Source organism: Borostomias antarcticus, assembly GCF_949987555.1.
Source record: "Borostomias antarcticus genome assembly, chromosome: 2".
NCBI lineage: Eukaryota > Metazoa > Chordata > Actinopteri > Stomiiformes > Stomiidae > Borostomias > Borostomias antarcticus.
The window spans coordinates 22265866-22285397 of NC_140235.1; the positions used below are offsets into that span (position 1 = coordinate 22265866).

General features: G+C 45.2%; 2 protein-coding genes across 2 annotated transcripts; both read left to right on the forward strand.

Annotated features, from left to right (window-relative positions):
• Nucleotides 1–3798: 3798 nt before the first annotated feature.
• Nucleotides 3799–14634, forward strand: serpinb1l3 (serpin peptidase inhibitor, clade B (ovalbumin), member 1, like 3). The gene is made up of 8 exons (XM_084461300.1): nucleotides 3799–3930; nucleotides 4535–4714; nucleotides 8555–8695; nucleotides 9433–9550; nucleotides 9868–10010; nucleotides 12041–12208; nucleotides 12930–13110; nucleotides 13818–14634. The coding sequence occupies exons 2-8, from the start codon at nucleotides 4544–4546 to the stop codon at nucleotides 14039–14041; spliced, it is 1146 nt and encodes a 381-aa protein (XP_084317426.1). The 5' UTR covers nucleotides 3799–3930; nucleotides 4535–4543; the 3' UTR covers nucleotides 14042–14634.
• A 659-nt stretch (nucleotides 14635–15293) lies between these two features.
• pigm (phosphatidylinositol glycan anchor biosynthesis, class M) lies at nucleotides 15294–18352 on the forward strand (the record flags this gene model as incomplete). Its single annotated transcript, XM_084453812.1, has 6 exons — nucleotides 15294–15451; nucleotides 15733–16301; nucleotides 16809–16912; nucleotides 17501–17655; nucleotides 17872–17973; nucleotides 18179–18352. The coding sequence occupies exons 1-6, from the start codon at nucleotides 15305–15307 to the stop codon at nucleotides 18350–18352; spliced, it is 1251 nt and encodes a 416-aa protein (XP_084309938.1). The 5' UTR covers nucleotides 15294–15304.
• Nucleotides 18353–19532: the final 1180 nt, after the last annotated feature.

Below are 19532 nucleotides of genomic sequence, written 5' to 3' on the forward strand. Positions count from 1 at the left end.
ATATTTTGGACCCAGGTCTGTCCTTTAACATGCAGTAATTCAAGTCTCCTCCAGTCTGATTCTGGTCATGCGGTCACTTGCAGGACGTGGACCGCAGGCGGCTGACAGAGAAGCTGAGAGCAGCCGCGTCTGAGGTTGGCGAGAAGGCAGACGGAAACGCCAGGTTCATCTGCGAGTTGTTCAAGTTGAAGATGTTGACCGTGTACATAATGCATGAATGCATAGTGAAACTACTGAATAGAGGAGATAGCATATCACTTGGGTGCGTGTGCACCATGTTCTCCGCCGCTGGAAAGTTCTTGGACACTGAGAAAGCTAAGGTAAAACTCAATTGTCGTCTGGTGTGTTTGTTTGTGTGCATGTGTATCTGTCTTAATGTCAGTCCATCTGTCTGCCTGTTACGACACAGCTATGCCCTGTGCATTTCCACAGCCCAGAATTGATCAATACTACAAGAGAATTGAGAACATCATGAAGGAGAGGCCTTCCCCCGGAGACCGCTGTGCGTTTCATGAGCTGCTGGAAAAGAGAAGAAGAGGCTGGAGAGACCGTTTATAGCCCATCTCTCTGTATGAAGGGTCAGTATTGTATTAACCACTTGTAATGGTCTGGCGGTGACTAATCTGAGTACCCAGAAGCTCTCGCTACGATGAGAACCTCTGGGGGAAAAAAATGATATTCGTGGACACCAATGGGAAGACTCTTGGATTTTGTGCGTGGAGGATGATTGGCCCGTGCAGATAGTGGGCTGTGCAGGGAGGCTGATTTGGCCTCTATAGTAACTTACTTACTCCTCTTCATCCCCTGAGACGTTAGGCTTCAGTGAGCTCTCTACATTGCATTCTTTTATGTGAGCAACAGCGTATCTCTGGCCGGAGGCGGCCTCTGTACTGAAAAAGTAAGTTAGCTCAAGGTAGCGGTAACCGCACATGCGGTTTCAGTTGGGAGTCTAGCTGGGCTGTGCACTTCAGGCCATGGTGACTGTCATCATAGCTTATATGCCTACCCTTGCCCTAACTTTGAGGACATCTACCGCAAAGAGTGAAAACACCTTTTCAACACGTAAAAACATTTTCTCTAAGCATCAGCATCATCATGTTGTACAAACACAAGGCTCAGCGTATTCAGCTTGCCTTTGAAATGGATCTGACTTAATGATGAATGGAATGGACATTTTGATGAGAAGATTCAACACTCAGAAATGCTGCCTTCAAATTTACTGAGTCAGAGGGAGAACGAGAGCTCATAATTAGCATGTGTGAGTGCTGCACAAATACAATAGAATATCGTATTATCAAAAATAATAATTGTGCCCCCTCATGCAGTTCATATGTCCCATTAAGAATGAGCCCTAGCGAGAGGTCTGTTGTCAAGTCACTTATATGGAGGCAAAACAAACGTGCCTCTTGATGCACAGTTTAGGCCATTTTATTGTATCATTATTGTATTGTATGAACTTAATTATCGTCAATTAATATGCAGGAAAACTGTTTTAAATTCTCCATAGGTATCCCTGAAGTTTGGAGAGCGTTTCTGATTCCAATCCAGAACCAGGGCCGGGAGAGAGTGGGACTGAACCATCAGCTGAAGATAAATGAAGAGACTGATGATGCGCGTGCACACACACAAGTTAATGTTATGCAGCAAAACCAAAGCAAATTCCTCGTAAGCAAACCTACTTGGCAGTAAATCTGATTCTGATGATCATACCAAACTGATGATATAATAAAAAGGTGACATGATACTGTATGAATAATAAAAGTTTGTTTCCTATTGTGTATATCTTTGATCACCTTTTGTATCTGAAGAAACTGGGAGGTTGAAATTTTGACGGAGTTGAGGAATCCTGGGAACACACCTGTAGACAGTACAATTCCGAGAATGGAAGTGTGTGTGTGTGTGGGGGGGGGGGCACAAAGGAATGCCTGAACCACTCAGGGGGATCATTAATGTTTCTGTCTATCTATCTCTATAGGTGCATCTCCGAAATTTTGAATATTGTGGAAAGTTCATTATTTTCCTGAATTTAATTCAAAAAGTGAAACTTTCATATATTATAGATTCATTACACATGTAGTGAAATATTCCAAGGCTGATTGCCTCCATGCCACGCTCCACGTTGATGCAGTAATTTGTGCAAAAGGAGCCTCCACCAAGTATTGAGTGTATAAATGAACATACTGCACAATCATAAAGATTAAAACAACAAAGGCTTGAAATATTTCACTTTGTGTAATGGATCTACAATAACTGATTTGATGGTGTGCGTCGTGATTAAATGATGCATGTTGCTGAAACCCTCAATGCGTCCTGTGGGGTTACCGTGAGTCAGCTGGGTGTGAAAGATCAGACAGGGTCGCAGGCTGGTGGGTGGGGGAGGATGACTCGTGGGTGGCACCCTCCAAGCCCAACACCACCTCCATCCAGGCCATCCAGCCCTGGTACACTAAGGCCTGCCAGGATTGGTTCAGCTTCCTCAATTTCCGCTAGAGGAGATGCCTTCTTCCTTCTGCCCCGTCTAAAAAGCACATTAGTCCTTCTGTTTGTGAATGCAGAGTGACAAGAGTCCCTTCAACGTCCTGTACTGCGCTGGTGACGAAGAAGAAGATCCTGTTAAGCATAGGCCTCCCTTCCACCAGCTCTACAACCTGTCAGAACAAAAACAATACTGTTTATATGTATATTTTTTTTATATATATTAAGCTAATGTTACATTTGTCATATACTGTAGAAGCATGGGACTAGCTACCTTCTCGGTTGCCCAGGTATAACTACACCTGTAGCTACACCTTTGAGCTAACGGTAATAATAAGACGTATAGTTCTGGTGGACAAAATAGCTAGTTGTGACAACTGAATTCAGGCCCAGTGGCATTTCCAACTCTCACTTTATCTAAAGCCCAACTAGAGCTTAGTAATCGTGTTTGGAATTGCCAGCGCTTTGTGTTTTGTTGTTTTGCTCACGTCAGCTCTCTATTGAAGCGTTGGTAATAGGGCATGGGAAATTTTTGTCCCAGACACGACCATCTTGTTTCTACACAGGTGTATCTATTCTCTGATTGCATAGGATTCTATGCAGTAGAGCCAATCAGACAAATAGATACACCTGTGTAGAAACAAGATGGTCGTGTCTGGGACTACATTTTCCTAAGCCCTATAGCTAGCTGAAAAACATTGCTGGGCTGAGTTTCCCAGAGGCATCGTAGCGCTACGTTCATCGTAAGCTATGGCGTTCATCATAGCGCTACGATGCCTCTGGGAAACTCGTCAGTTAACGTTACCAGAGCAGAGGCGATTTGAGGACTAGCTAACCTTAGCTACTCTCTAGACGTGGAGATGAATAGCGAGGAAGAAACATGTAGACTAGCTGACTACTAACTCGCTTAACTTGTATCCCAAAGCAAACTCAGAGCAGGGTAACCGTTCTATTAATACACCCATGAGGGTAACTGAACAAACCGGTCCGCCGGACGCAAGTCCATTGTTTACATTTGAGGGTCCTGATTAAACTGTACGCGACTTCTGATTGGTTTATCAACTTGAGCGAGCCCGCGATGTGCCTGAACAGACTGACGATTAAAATACACTTTTGTGGAAATCCACGATCAAACCAGAGCTGCCAACACATTTTATCAGAGTTAATGGAATTAATTAAGTCATCTAGAATAAAAACATGTACTCCATGGAGATCGATCAACTTCATGAAATACGCGTTCGGCCAATGGAGTATAAGGTTCGGCCCACCACCACACGCGATAATGCGGAAGCTCACCATTGGGTGTGTCAGCACGTAAATATTTTAGAGATGGGTGGTTGAAGAGGTGCGATTTCTGTCCCTGCAGTTCAACAGCACTACAGACTGAGTACTGTCACAGACCCTTCTAACCCTAGGACTCTCTTCACATTGATAAAGAAAGGCTACCATTCTTTAGTGAGTATTCAAATATGAACGTTGCTTTTATGTTGACACGTTTTGTAGTTGGAGTCACCAAACGTATAGAACAGGTGTTGTTCCCATGGGCTTTCCAGAAACTGAATTAACAAGTTATGTTTCATGTTCGTGTTTATAGTACTTTTGTTAACTTTGTTTTAAAATTGGTGCCTATATATTCGTTTTTGTTGGACAGTATTTGAACAACGCTAAGACCGCAATGTATCTCGCAATAACCTACATTGACGTCCAGACAGCATACTGTCACGTGAGAGACTGCCAAATGGCTCTGTCCAGATAAAACCCTTGGCTAGCTAATAAACTCATGATAGGAGGAATTCGGTATGTATTAGCTTACAATGCAATAAGTACCAGTAATGTTAAAGAGTAAATAACGTTAATATCTATCCATCCATCTATGAGTTGTTTGCAACTGAGTTGTCATGTGCATGCCATAAAGCTGACTGATACAATGACCCTAACTCAAACAGGTCAAATTCCTCTCTCTCTCTCTCTCTCTCTCTCTCTCTCTCTCTCTCTCTCTCTCTCTCTTCTCTCTCTCTCTCTCTCTGACTTTCTCTCTCTTTGCCCCTGCCATCACCAGGTTGACACAATGGCAACCCCCCTATCTGAGGCGAATGCCAACTTCTGCCTGAACCTGTTCCAGAAGATCGCTGGAGAGAACCGCACAGAAAACATCTTCTTCTCTCCTCTCAGCATCTCCTCTGCCCTAGCCATGGTGCTGCTGGGCGCCAGGGGCAACACAGCCACCCAGATGTCCCAGGTGGGTCTGGTTTGGGGTGAAAAGCTATCTCTTCGGTGACGCAGCCAGATGTAATTATTATTACAACTGTAGGCTAACTGACTTCTTCATCCGAGGTGAACTTTAGGTCACACTGACTCAGAGACAGGACAAAGGAATGCTGACTCAGGACAGGACATCTGTTGTAACTGACATGTTAAACTACTTATAATAACACAATTCCTACTAAAGTGAAGTTTATTCATTATTCTAATGAAATTATTACTACATGAGAGTAATACAAATGTATTGATGTAATACAGTATAATACAGTATAACAATATACTACAAACTCAACTGGGTTACACTCACCCCCCTAAACCCACTCCATATATGATAACGATGATGTAATTTATCATAGTGGAGTGAGTTTAGCCAACTCAACTGGGTTACATACGCACACAATGCTCCATACCTTTTTGCTAGTCATAAAATTAGCTTGCCGACAGAAAAACCTTATTTTCTCATCAACTGAGCAACTGATAAGGAAAGCGTGACTTGTACAGTATGTGGTAGCTAGGTAGTGTTACAGACAGAAACCAATGATGGGACCCACCCTGACACAGTGACTTTGGAATTGAATTGAACTGAGTGGGTGTGACTAACTGACAGACGGATTGATGTCTGTGTATTTTGTCCTTTATCACTCACCGTAGATTCCCCCTTATCAGCAAACAAGCTGCTCTGTCTCTCAATGGTCTATGTTTGTAAAAAGGTATGGGCCGCTGTTACGATAGCAACGCCCTAGTTCAGGAGGGAAGTTACACATACATGTAATAAAGCGGGTTAATATTTATCAGCTCATCTGTACCACCTGCAATATCTGTCCGTCTGTGTTCTGAAGGTGCCAGAAGAGAGGGAGGGAGGGAGTGGATGAATAAATGAATGGGAGACACTGACATTCGGTGATATTGAAGGATAACATCAGAACACTTGGATTCTGTTCATAAAGAATGTCAGACAACCAGAGTGCTAGCAGTGTACGGCTCTGAGGACATTCAAGTAGACGAGAATATCTCGCATGCTTTTTTTTTCTATCTGAATAAATGTGTTTGTATGCCCTGAGGCTGTCCGACTGTCTCTTATTTTTCCAGTGAGCTGTCCAGTAGCAGGTCTCAGCAGAGTTGCAATCTCAGTGACTAATGTCATCCACCAGGGCCCTTTCCTCATCAAGTCACAGTGCGTCGGTGAAAGCTGAGGTCGTGGCCAAGAGAAGGGCGAGTCTTTCAGTCATTCTATAGAAGGAAGGGTGTGGCGTATCAAGATTCCCTTCTTTTTTACAATCCTCCAATCATATGAATGGAATGGTGAAATGGAGCTTCAAAAGGCATTTTTAGACAGAGCTTCCGCAAATTTGCTGCAAATAGGTCCCGCAATTGACCCACAATATCTTTCTTTCTTTCTTTCTTTATTAGGATCCCCATTAGCTGATGTCAGTGACATCAGCTACTCTTTCTGGGGTCCACACATAACACAGAACAACAACAGATAGGACACTTATAGACAAAACAGTTACACAAAAATTCAAAACATAAAAACTAACAGTCCATTCTCATAAAAAAAGGTCATACATTACATTCATATTACAGTACCATGTCACATACTACAATACCAACGTGCAATACATTTGCCTACATATGAAGGGCTATGAGGTGGTGCTTCACTTGTTTTTTACATTTTATTTTACTATGAGCTTTAGCTATCTGAGTTGGAAGTGAATTCCACTCAACCATTGTTCTATACATTACTGTGCGTTGTTTTGATTTAGTTCTTGATTTTGGAACTGTGAAGAGACCTCTGGTAGCATGTCTGGTAGGGTAGGTATGTGTGTTAGAGCTGAACATTAGTTGGCTGTACAAACATCTGCGCAAACAAACAATATCTGCTCTCTGCCCATTTAGATAGAGGTGTAATATTTCCGTGGCAGCTCTTTGTTTAGATAGCATTCTGCACCTCCACATTTAAAAGAGGCGTGAACAATCAGCAGTCCTTCAGTAGTCTTCCATGTTGGCGGAACGCACCATTCAGAGAAAAAGGGGTCGAGTCGGGCCGTTGCGGGAATATCAGTACCTCAAAAGACGGAATGAAAGGGGGGAGAATCTGTTACACCAATCCGTGTCTGTTCAATTTAGACCAACGGCGAAACGTACGACTGGCGCAAGTACTACGTCTTAACAAGTCTGTCTGAATGACCCTAAAGTCGACAGGAACTCAACTCTAAAGAAGTTTCTGTCTCTAACACGCGCACACACACACACAGGTAACCACAAAGACCCGCATATCCATCAAACTACCCAACATTTTTTTTTTTTTTGTCTGAGGTAACCTGCAATGAATCCCGACGACTGAACATCACCTACTGTAACTCCCTCCTAACCGCTCTTCCCACTAGGTCCTCTGTTTCAGCGCAGCAGAGGGGGCAGAGCAGGCTGGCGGCCCAGAGCTCATGATGCAACAGCAGGTGCAGAGGCCCCAGCTCCCCCTGGGTCTGCTCAAGGTGGTAATATCGTCATCATCAGCATGCTCTGGAGTAGAGCGTTCACTAACCAGGGCGTGAAAGGACAGTGGGAGAGATGGGGTCGGGGTGTGTGTCCGTCTGTGTGGGAAGGCGAGATTGTATGTTGGTGTCTGTGCCTGCTGTGAGTGTGTGTGTGTGTGTGTGTGTGTTTGTATGAGCATGTGAGTATGTGGGTGGGTAAGGTTATTGCTGTGCGAGTGTGTGTGTGTGTGATAACGTTGAGGTGTGGGTGGCGTTCTTCTTGGTGAAGGTGAGCTGCAGGTTCAGAGCTCGGCGTCTCTGGTGTGTGGTGGTGTCATTATCAGTGTCCTACCGAGCCGTCAATGGCTGTGTGACGATATCGTCGTCACTCTGGGCCTGTATTCACCAAGAGTAGAAGTGCTGATCTCGGACCAGGTCACCGGCTGTCCATATGATCTCATTCAAAAAGTCAAACTGATCTGGGGTCAGCACTCCTAGTCTGAGACACTGTGAATAGGGGCCCTGACCGGTGGCTACACTGTTCTAAGAACTCTCTTGGTCATCAGAGACCAGAGACAGCTGTCTTGGTGTCTCTCTGATGCAACCCCACCAGAGATTTGTTAAGTCAGGGGTGAAAGTGGCCTATTTTATCTACTGTTGGATTTCACATAGCGGGTGAAAGGTGAACCAGCATGTCTACGGCCTCAGCCATGGTTTCTTCTCAACGTTTTACTGGTGACTTGCTCCTTTTCTCCTCCCATATTCATAAAGCAGCTGTTTGATGAACAGGAAAGTGTGGTTGTGTCCTCCACACAGTACCAGGAATTCCTGAGCGGGAAATGTGCCTTAGCCTATCTCTTCTGGTCACACTTAACCACAATGTCGTTCTGTCTCATACATGTTTTCTTCTCAGTGTTTTCCTGGTAACTTGCTCTGTTTTCCCTCCCGTATTCGTAAAGCAGCTGTTTGATGAAGAGGAAAGTGAGAGGGAACAGGGCCTTATCTCTTCTGGTCATACCCAACCACAGTGTCCTACTGTCTCATACTGTATCTCTTCCAGTCAAACCACAATGTCCTACTAGTGTTATCAGGATTACTCTGAATGATGCTATGCTGCATCTGGTGATCATTCTTACAGTGCTAATGCAAACACACAAACACATACACACGCGCACACTTTGTCCTGAAACTGCACATCACTCCGTCGTAGCCTCTGTTTTGCCGGCATAACCATACCATTCATTTTCCAAAAAGATGCCTACAGTTTTCCAAACTCGGCTCTGAGAATACATGTTCTCTAAGAATATTTGCATGTAGATCTAAAGTAAGATTTCTCTCCCCAGACCCTGCACGTGCACAAGGCCCAGGATGACGTGCACGTGGGCTTCAGCAAGCTGATGGCAGAGCTGAATAAACCCGGAGTCCCCTATTCCCTCAGCGTGGCCAACAGGCTCTATGGAGAGCAGTCCTACCAGTTTGTCCAGGTAACAAGCTGCCTCTTTACACAGAGTGAGGAGGAGCAGAAGGAGGGGGAGAGAGGGTAAAGCGCATTGTGTTGCCTCTGGGTATGAAATGCGCTATACAAATAAAGCTTTGATTGATTGATTGATTGAGAGGAAGGGTATGGGTGAATACATGGAACTGATTGCAAGCTGATTGTAAAAACACTGATCGCAAGCTTTTTTGAAAGCAACACTGAATAAAACCCACTGTCAATTCAAATCTGTTTCATCCCGGAGGAGAAATTGGTTTGCAACCATGGTTTAAAAACACATAAGTTACCACAGACTGATCCAAAAAACATGTCAATTTATGAGAGCAGAGGAGTCAATCACAAGTCGTTAGACAAAGTGCAGTTGTTAGTGCAAACGTGTAACGGCATCAATGCTACCTAATTTCGTGTGTAAATTAAGCATTCTACTGTAATTGCTGCAGGGATAAAGTCCAAGGCTCTCTTACTTTTGAACCATGGTGCTCTGAAGTAGCGTCTAGAGGGCATCAGGTCAAAACACTCACTAAGGTGTGCAAGAGATGAAAGGGGATTTTAATGTTTGTCATTATCAGCAGTAATGGAATGCATTAACGTGTGTGTGTGTGTGCGTGTGTGCGTGCGCGTGTGTGTGTGTGTGTGCACGTGTGTGTGCGTGCATGCTTGTGTGTGTGTGTGTGTGTGTGTGTGTGTGTATGTGTGTGTGTGTGTGCGCTCGTGTGTTTGTGTCAGGAATTTCTTGCCTCCACCCAGAAACTCTACAATGCAGAGCTGGAGACCGTGGACTTCAAGACAAACTATGAGAAAGCAAGGGTCAACATCAACACCTGGGTGGAGAAACAGACACAAGGTCTTTCTCTCTCTCTCTCTCTCTCTCTCTCACACACACACACACACCCAGTAAGCCAACTTTTGGAGACATTGTATTGACTTACATTCATTCAATTTCCCCTTACCCTAACCTTCTTTCCAATGAAGTAAGGTTTTAAGAAGACATATGTTATATACATGGTATTTTCTGTTCTACCTTGAACTACTTGCATTGCAGCTAGAAGCTATTGAAGTGGCTCTCATATTGTCCCAAGCCATGTGCTACTTCTAATCCTTCCTTCTTTAATCGTTCCTTGGTTCCCCTCTCTGATTCACGGGACTGTTCTATTCCCACAGACAAGATCCAGAACCTTTTGCAGGAAGGCGTGTTGAATGACCTGACCAAACTGGTGCTGGTCAACGCCATCTACTTCAAGGGCAACTGGGAGAAGATGTTCAAGGAGTCGAGCACTCAGGACGCCAAGTTCAACCTCAACAAAGTACGCACTTTCCTGTATACTTCCTGTCCGTTTACCTTACATACCTACCACTACCAGGGCTCTCTTACTCTTACTTAGCAAAGTACTGTGCCAACTTACCTCAGTTCATACTCAACATGGTACACACATTCCTGTCCACCAGCAATACTCAGTTCCAACACAACACTGTATTAAGGCAGAGGCGAGACTGCAGACTGAGACTTAAAATGCTGGGTTGCCTGTAGGATTTAAACCAATCACCACACACCAGTGAGATGATAGAGGAGGAAGCACACCTTATCCACCACCAAGGTCATACTGTAAAGTATGTGGTTCATTTGTCATATGTAGGCGTACATGATATGGGTATGATATACTATGAAATGCTTAGCTTTAGGAACCGGTTGATTTGCTTTCCTAGAGTCGATTTCGATTTTCTGCTAGTAAGATTGACTGATTCCGATTTTGATACGTACGGATACCGATTTAGTTTTTTTTTTTTTTTTTTGCCTTGTTACAATTCCAAATCAATACTAGAAACAGACCCCCTGCATTAGCTTAAAGGAGAATGCTCGTTTTTGACAACCTAGACCTTATTTACGGCATATTATAAGTGTCACTCACGAGATAACTTTGGTGTAATTCGGAGGCCTGTAGAAGAAATTTAAAATCCAGCGCGAGCCAAGTATATCCATGTAATGGCGGCGGACGGGGCACTGAGAATGCAGCTTCTAAAAAATCAATTTTCTGCCGCGAAACGGTTGTTTTCATCAATCTGTCTTTATGAATCGCTAGTTGTGCTTACATAGAGCGTAGGCCTGTTGTGGTTTTTCACATGCCTCTGTAATATGATCGACGAAACGAAATAGCTTCCCCACTTGCTCCAGCACGCATGCGCACAGCGTGCTGGAGCAACGATTGCGCGCTGTGCGCATGCGTGCTGGAGCAAGTGGGGAAGCTATTTCGTTTCTAAAGATCATATTACAGAGGCATGTGAAAAACCACAACAGGCCTACGCTCTATGTAAGCACAACTAGCGATTCATAAAGACAGATTGATGAAAACAACCGTTTAGAGGCCTCCGAATTACACCAAAGTTATCTCGGTGAATATAATATTATAATATGCCGTAAATAAGGTCCAGGTTGTCAAAAACGAGCATTCTCCTTTAACTACGTAGCTTTCTGGCCATGCATAATCATTTGGCTGCACTTTCTAGAAAGCTGCAGCATCCCCACAAAACAATGTGATAAGTTGTAAAAGCATTCTTGGATGCACCCTTTACAACAATATTCTGAACGTTGCACCTGTGAATGCACTTTGCAACAAGCTGAAAAACTTTTGTGTTGTGCTGACGGCTGTCAATGAACCAACACACTCAAACAAGTTTGCTTGCTTGTTCATCTAAACCTTAATGTTAGCAATGGAGGATGGTGAGTTACAAGGTCAAAGCTCTTGGGGCTGATTGAACAATCCAGAATGAAGGGGTGGATAGATGTCTGATTCTTTCCAACTTCTGCTTCTGTTGTTGGGACATTTCATTTTCTAAAGAAGCGCAGTGGGTTTTCACAAGTGTGACTGTTTTGACCCTTCTGGAATGTTGGCACAGCAGACCTTGACTTTGGTGTTCCTCTTCAGCAGAAGCATGGCTCAACCTATTGTCATTCCTTCCCATTACGATCCTTTTAGAGAATGTTTGCACAACGTACAGCACATTCTATAGTGTCCACTTCAACAGAAGCATGGCGTAACGTACAGTATCATGGGTCCATGCCCAGTTGTCATTTTTGTCATAACTTGACACCATTCTTTTGACGAGCCATTGTTGGGAAATACTTGTGGTTTCCTTGCCTCACTTTCTGTGAACTATTATGAAAATGTCGAAAGGGATGTTTCAGAGGTTAATGGGGTTATACAAAGTGCATTCAGCTCATTCTTTCTCTTCTCTATGTATCAGGAGGTACAGTACGTAGATATTCACTCACTCAAATAATATCCCCCTAGATTGTTTATCCATCCGTCCATTGTAATCCCCCTCTCCTGTTCTCCAGAATGAGAGTAAGCAGGTGAAGATGATGTACCAGAAGTCCAAGTTCCCTCTGACCTTCATCCCAGAAGCCGACTGTCAGATCCTGGAGCTTCCTTACGCGGGGAAGGACCTGAGCATGCTCATCATGCTGCCCAATACCATTAAGGACGGCCCTGCGGGCTTGGACAAGGTACGGTCGCGCTGGGTCCTATTTTACACTATCTTTCTATTCTATTTTACACTATGGGGCGGCTGTATAGCTCAGGAGGTAGAGCGGGTCGTCCAATGATCGTAGGGTCGGCGCTTCGAATCCCGGCTCCTCCTGACTATGTCGAAGTGTCCTTGAGCAAAACACTAAACCCCAAATTGCCCCAATGAGCAGGTTAGCGCCTTGCATGGCAGCTGCCACCATTGGTGTGTGAATGTGTGTGTGAATGAGAGGCCTTCATTGTAAAGCGCTTTGCATAAAAGCGCTATATAAGTGCAGTCCATTTACCATTTATTTACCATTTATCTTAAATTTTTAATTATTTTACTTTGATAGTATCTTTTAAATCGGCTCTCACTGTGTTTTTCTTTTTATGGAAAGCACGGTGTGCTAAATTAATTTGTATGAATGGTGCTATATAAATAAAATGACATTGACATTGACATTGGGTCTTCTCAGGTACCGGGAGTTCACATGGAACTAGCTCTTACATACAGTGAAACACATCAATCGTATCGACTTTTCGTTCTCCCTCCCCCACATCTCGTTCCCTCCCGCCTCTCCGTTCTCTCTCTCCTCTGCCCTCTTCACCTCCTTCACCTCCTTTCCCCCCTTCACCCCCTTCACCTCCTTTTCCCTCCCTCCCTCCTCTCCCTCCCTACCTCCTCTCCCCACCATTCTCCTCTCCTCCCTACCCCCTCAGCTGGAGAAGGAGCTGACCTATGAGAACTTTGTGGAGTGGACGCGGCCGGACATGATGGACGTTCAGGAGGTCACGGTGGGCCTGCCCAGGTTTAAGATGGAGCTGGCCCTGGACATGAAGGACATGCTGACCAACATGGGCATGGTGGATGCCTTCGACCAGGAGCTCAGCGACTTCTCTGGTAGGGGCATACGCCTTTGTGTTGTTTTGTTTGTTTATTTGCTTCTTTATTTCCCTTCCGTCTTCCGCTATTTCATTCTCAGTGACGTTCCAGGAAGGGTCTGTCTGTCTGTTCGTTCATTCATGCTTTTTAAATTCACTCATTACTAATTTTTTGAGTCAGTTACACCTACACAGAATTAGATGGAAGCTGATTAGTAATTGTGTGCTGTATGATTATGTATCAGGTGTATCTGCATTGCTCGTCAGTATCGCTTCCACCCTGACGGGGTTCGATCTCGGGTCCTCTGACTTACTAACGCACATGATTGAAAAGAAAGAAGGACACCGCACACTCAGGTCTAGTGTGATGAAGGCTACGGCCAAAACGTTGTCCTTTTAAATAGTTTTTTCGCATCTAGACCTGAGTGTGCGGTGTCCTTCTTTCTTTTCAAATTTGTTCCCCCTCTCCAGCACCTCTCCTAGCTTTCCAGGTGTGCGTTTTCTCCGTTTTTTACTAACGCACATGACCACCTCTCATGAACACCTCTCACCTCAGCTCTCATGAACACCGCCAGCTATGCCACCAAAAGGCTAGCGATTCGATGGCGTGGGTGCGCGGTATTTATACTGAGGAGAGAGTTTAACCCATTGAACTTGGCTACACTAACATGGCATTCAAGGTTCCTGATGTAACATTCCCGTTTTTGTTTTCCCTCCCAACCTCAGGCATGTCCCCCGTCAACGACCTTTTCCTGTCCAAGGTCGTCCACAAGGCCTTCGTAGAGGTCAACGAGGAGGGGACGGAGGCGGCGGCTGCCACTGCCGCCATCATGATGATGCGCTGCGCCATGATGCCCTCCACCTTCATCGCAGACCACCCCTTCCTCTTCTTCATCAGACACAACCCCACCAACACTGTCCTCTTCTACGGACGCTGCTGCTCCCCCTAGAGCCTGAGGGAGATGGAACAGTCCAGAGGCGGAGATAGAGATCGTTGTATAGGGGATGATCCATTTGATAGCAGGCAAGGGGATCTTTACGAAATATGTTTGCACTCCTCTTTTATCAACAGTAATTTTAATTTGCCTACTGTAAACATATACGGTATTACAGCAGCAACATGCATTCACCACTTGTGTACTTGATGACTGATTTGCTTCTTTTGACAACTATGTTGTCCAAAGAGCTTGTGAAGAAACTAAGTAGTTAGGGAAATGACTTCACTGGCCTGAAGGTACACAGTACTTCACTATGCCTTAATGTAACCTCACTCCTCTGACTGTTTTACTCCTGCTGAAGTGCAAGTCACCAGACTTGTGATAAAATCACTCATAGGGATTCTGAATAAAAATAAAAGTAGTTTTTGTAGTTGTCTTAAAGCAATCGCTACACATGCAAGCTCTTACCATGAAATAAAGAATGAATGTTTAATTTTCTTTTTTCTTTATTATTCAGTTAAATGATACACTGAATAATTAGTAGTATGACTCACTCAACACAGTGAGCATCTATAACCTGATTGGATCCTAGAGATTGACCTCTACGACAGCCTTGTGGACGACCCAGGGGACATTCATGAGGTATGGAGGGAAGACCCATGAGAATGTTAAATCAGGAACCTTGAATATCACATTATACAGTACAAAATCTACAATTGTCTTCCATCTAATTCTGTGTAGGTGCTTGGTTTAAATAAATAATTAAGTGGATTCATGAATGAGTGAATTGAAAAAGCATGAACAAATGAAAACAATTGCATCTATGGAATAGTGGTTGTCCACTGTGCTTCAACATAGTTTGGCACAATACTGCCCTCTGGAGGTGAAGCTTCGACCAGAGCGGAAGTTAGTGTTGGGAACTGCTGACTCTGATTGGTCGCTAAAGTAGCGCTTCCTCCTCCTCCCACACTTAAATACTTCCCCCTGGGTTAGCGGGAATAAACCTGGAATAAACGGTATAGCTAAGAAGAGGGTTTACCGGTAACTTTCCTCAAAGTATGGCAATGGATTATACATGCAGGACATAATGGGCGACTCAAATACGTCGTTAGGAATCTTCTTGCGTGTGTGAATGACTGCCAAAATGATCATGTGAAATTGACACTGGTCAACTACTACCAAGGTAGCTAGCTACCTTTCAGTCATAAGCCTGTCATCTTCTAAGTCGGGAAGTTGAATATGACTTATTTCATAGAAAAGTGTATATCTATCCTCATGAAAAAACATGTACTCTTCACTGTCTCGCTTGTGGTACGACTGGTCCTGGTCTTTTATGGCATTTATCAGGACAGGACGATGGTTGTCAAGTACACTGATATTGACTATCACGTGTTCACGGACGCAGCGAGATTTATCACTCGGGTAAGTGTTGAATGGCATGACGTCTGACAGGCGTCAACCAAGTTGTCTCATGCTGTTGGCTGCTTGGTTGAATTGCATGTCAGGAAGCTGCTAGGTTTTATAACTGTTGATTAGTGGTTGTAATGGGTGAAGTGTTGAGAAGAATCTCACTCACCCATCAATATAACTTTTAATATGACCATAAGAAGATGATGATATACACTTGTATGTCTTTTCAGAGAAATGTTATAGTTAACAGTGCATTATGTTCCACGTCCACCCTGCCTCTCTCTGTCGTGCAGGGTGAGTCCCCCTACAAGCGTGCCACCTACCGCTACACTCCCCTGCTGGCCTGGCTCCTCACCCCCAACGTCTACCTCTCCCCCGTGTTTGGAAAGCTGCTCTTCGTGGCCTGCGACCTCCTCTCCGGCCTCCTCCTCCACTCTCTCCTCCGCCTGCGGGGGTCGGACGGCGGCGGCGCCTGCCGCGTCACCTCCCTCTGGCTCCTCAACCCTCTGCCCGTCGGCGTGTCGACCCGCGGCAACGCCGAGTCGCTCCTGGCGGCGCTGGTCCTGGCGACGCTGCTCTGCCTGCAGCGGAGGCAGCTGGGCCGGGCGGCGGGCCTCTACGGGCTCTCGGTCCATATGAAGATCTACCCCGTCACCTACGCCCTGCCCCTGGCCCTGGCCCTGGCCCTGGGGAGGAGGGATGAGGGGGAGGGAGGAGGAGGCGTGATCGAGAAGAGGAGGGAGGAAGGGAGGTGGAGGAAGGCGTTGGAGTTGGCCGGCCGGTTCCTCTGTAAGGAGCTGCTCATGTTTGGCTGCGTGGCTGGAGGGGTGTTCTTTGGACTGACTGGACTGTTCTACTACATGTGAGTCTATCTCTGTTATTAACGTTACTCTCTATCAACTCCCTGTAAGACAGAGAGCTAGTGTAGAGTCTATCTCTCTGTTACTAACTCTGGCAACTCGCAATATGACAGGAGATGGTGTAGAGTGAGTCTCTCTCTGTTAACTATCAACTCCATATATGACAAGATGGTATAGAGTGAGTCTGTGTTACTAACTCTATCAACTCCCTATAAGACAGAGAGACATGGTGGCTGAAGCAGAGAGATTCCTTAACCGCACCGTTCACCTTTCAGAGATGACTCTGGACTGTTATATCCCTGAAGGTGTCTTCCGTAAAAAGAATGACACATCAGAGACATCATCAATTCATAGTCCACTTCTACGCTGGGAGCCAAGTGAAGCTCTCTTTTAAGATCACACACTAAAATGAGCAACAGGGAATCTTACAGGCTGAACCTTAGTCCGTTGTCAATGTAATCAGTGAATCTAATTTACTCTACTCTGTTCCATTCTACTCTACTCCACAGGTATGGGTGGGACTTCCTGTTTGAGACCTACTTGTACCACCTGACCAGAAGAGACATCCGTCACAACTTCTCCCCCTACTTCTACATGCTGTACCTCACTGCAGGTCTGTCTTCACACAGTACTTTATGGTTCTGTACAAATAGGTAGCCTACTGTCCAATAGGGAATATACCCAAGTACTGTGTGGTACTGCTAAATAAATAGTCTACATGCTTTTAACTGTCCAATTAGCCCATTGCACAACTCCAGTACTTCCTGAAATTAGACATGCTTCTCTATTTCCTGTCATACACTATTGGATGAAGTGATTAATCAGGTGTGCCTGACTGCAGCACAATGATCAGGCACACCTGAATAATCATTTCATCCAATAGTGTGAGACAGGAAATAGAGAAGCATGTCTAATTCAGGAAGTACTGGAGTTGTGCATATAGTGAATAGAGATGGTATAACTTCCCCCCCTACTTCAGAATATTCTACCTCACAGCAGGTCTGAACTGAAATGTTTTAAGTTTGGTGCTTTGCGGAATGGTGGCGTTAATGTCAAGTATTTCAGGAAGAGCTTGTAGTGTCCAGTTTCGATTCCATGGTTATTAGATGTTATGGTTATTATAGTGTGTTACTGTTCCAAAACACAAGCATGACATGAGATACTAGTCTAACATGTTGTGCTGTTGTGTGTGTTTCTACAGACAGCCCTTGGAGCCTGTATGTGGGTCTGGCAGCCTTCCTCCCCCAGGCCCTCCTCCTCATCCTGGTCTCCCTGGCCTTCTATTCCGACCTGCCTCTCTGCTGCTTCCTGCACACCGCCATCTTTGTTTCCTTCAACAAAGTCTGCACTTCACAGGTAACAGCACACTACCACGCTACAGGCTTCAGTAAACAAAGGAAAAGTATGTGTATCTGCATTTACTGCCAGAGCAATTTCCCTCCTAAAGAAAACCTTTTGATGAAGCGGTGTGTGTGTGACAGATTATTTGTTCCATTCACCTGTTGCTGTTGTTGTTGTTGTCGTCGTTGTTGTTGTTGTTGTGACATTGTGCCCTGCGTTGTTCTGTTGCAGTACTTCCTGTGGTACCTGTGTCTACTTCCTGTGGTCATCCCTCGTCTGACCCTGTCAGTGAAGCAGGGAGTAGGGCTGCTGCTGTTGTGGTTCGCCGGACAGGTGAGACTTCTCCTCTGCACGAACACAGAGGCCTCCATGTTGAACCTGCTGTATCTGTGTTATCAGCCTGACCAACCGTGTCTACATTTACTCTTAGAGAGTTTGATCTGCTCTGTAAACCTTTAGATGGTCCTTAAAGCTCACACTACAGTACTTATCTCAACTCAGTGTTATCCTGGCTGTTTCCCCCGTGTCTCTGTCCCAGGGTATGTGGTTGACCCCGGCCTACTACCTGGAGTTCCAGGGCTACAACACATTCACACTGATCTGGCTGTCCAGTCTGCTCTTCTTGGTCATAAACTGCTTCATCATGGTCCAGATCATATCCCACTATAGGCCGGACGCACCGCGAACCGCACAGAAACCCAAGACTGAGTGATAACAGTAGCCTGATGATCTGCAGTCGCTACGGCGTCATCTGAACTCATTTGGAATGCTACTGATGGACTGTATGTTAATTGACTGCTGATATACTTTACTTGAAGTCACTCTTCTGTATTCTTAAGATGTAGGGGTCAAAGTGCTTCTTTACCAGTATGTACCAACATGTATTTCAGATTATGTGGGATATTGCATTGGAATATTGAATTTACCTTTACATTGGATGTATGTACATATTGGGTTTGTACTTACTTACTTGTACTTTATTTTTATACTTGTGCGTCAAAATGCTATTTTTTGTCGTTGTAATATATAAAATGTATTTCAGCATCTATATGCTTTTTCTTTTTTTTAAACCTCCATGCTTGTACCCGTCTTGCCTGGTAGGGGGCAGCATGCCCCAGCTAGCTGAGATCAATCCTCTCATGGCCGCGTAATCAGGCTATTAAGGCTATTAAAGCATCAACTAGACCCAAAGCAAACAGAAACATCTACTCTAACTCTAGCTGTCTCTTAATTTCTCAGAGAGATTATTCCTCTGTTATCCCTCTCTCTTTTTTGTATGTATTTGTATTACTTTAAACCCCATTACTGTACTAAACTGAATATTATCCAGACCTCGAGAATACCAAGAAAGTGGGGGTGAGGGTGTGTATATAGTTTCAGGGTGCTGACTGATTGCTTAAATTAACTGTGAGATACATGTATGTCCATGCCTGTGCTGCTTGTGTGTGTGAGTGACAGTCAGCTGTAGCCTACATGCCCAAGTTGTGAGTCACGCTCCTGCACTCAGCTGACTCATGTTACCCCCCCCCCCCTGGGCCCAGCTCTAGGGTCGGCCTACCAGCACCAAACCCTGACCTTAACCATCAAGAGAGGGAACATGACGAGGAGGGAGAGAGAGGAGGGAGTAGGGGTGGGGGGAGGCAGGGAGAGAGGAGGGAGGTAGGGGTCAGGGGGGAGAGAGGAGGGAGGTAGAAGTTAGGGGTCAGAGGAGAGAGAGGAGGTAGGTAGGGGTCAGGGAGGAGAGAGAAGGGAGGGAGGGGTCAGGGGGGAAGAGAGGAGGGAGGGAGGGAGGGGTCGGGGGGGAGAGGGACGGAGGGGTCAGGGGGGAGAGAAGAGGGAGGGAGGGGTCGGTGGAGAGGAGGGGGTAAGGGGGGAGGGAGGAAGGGGTCAGG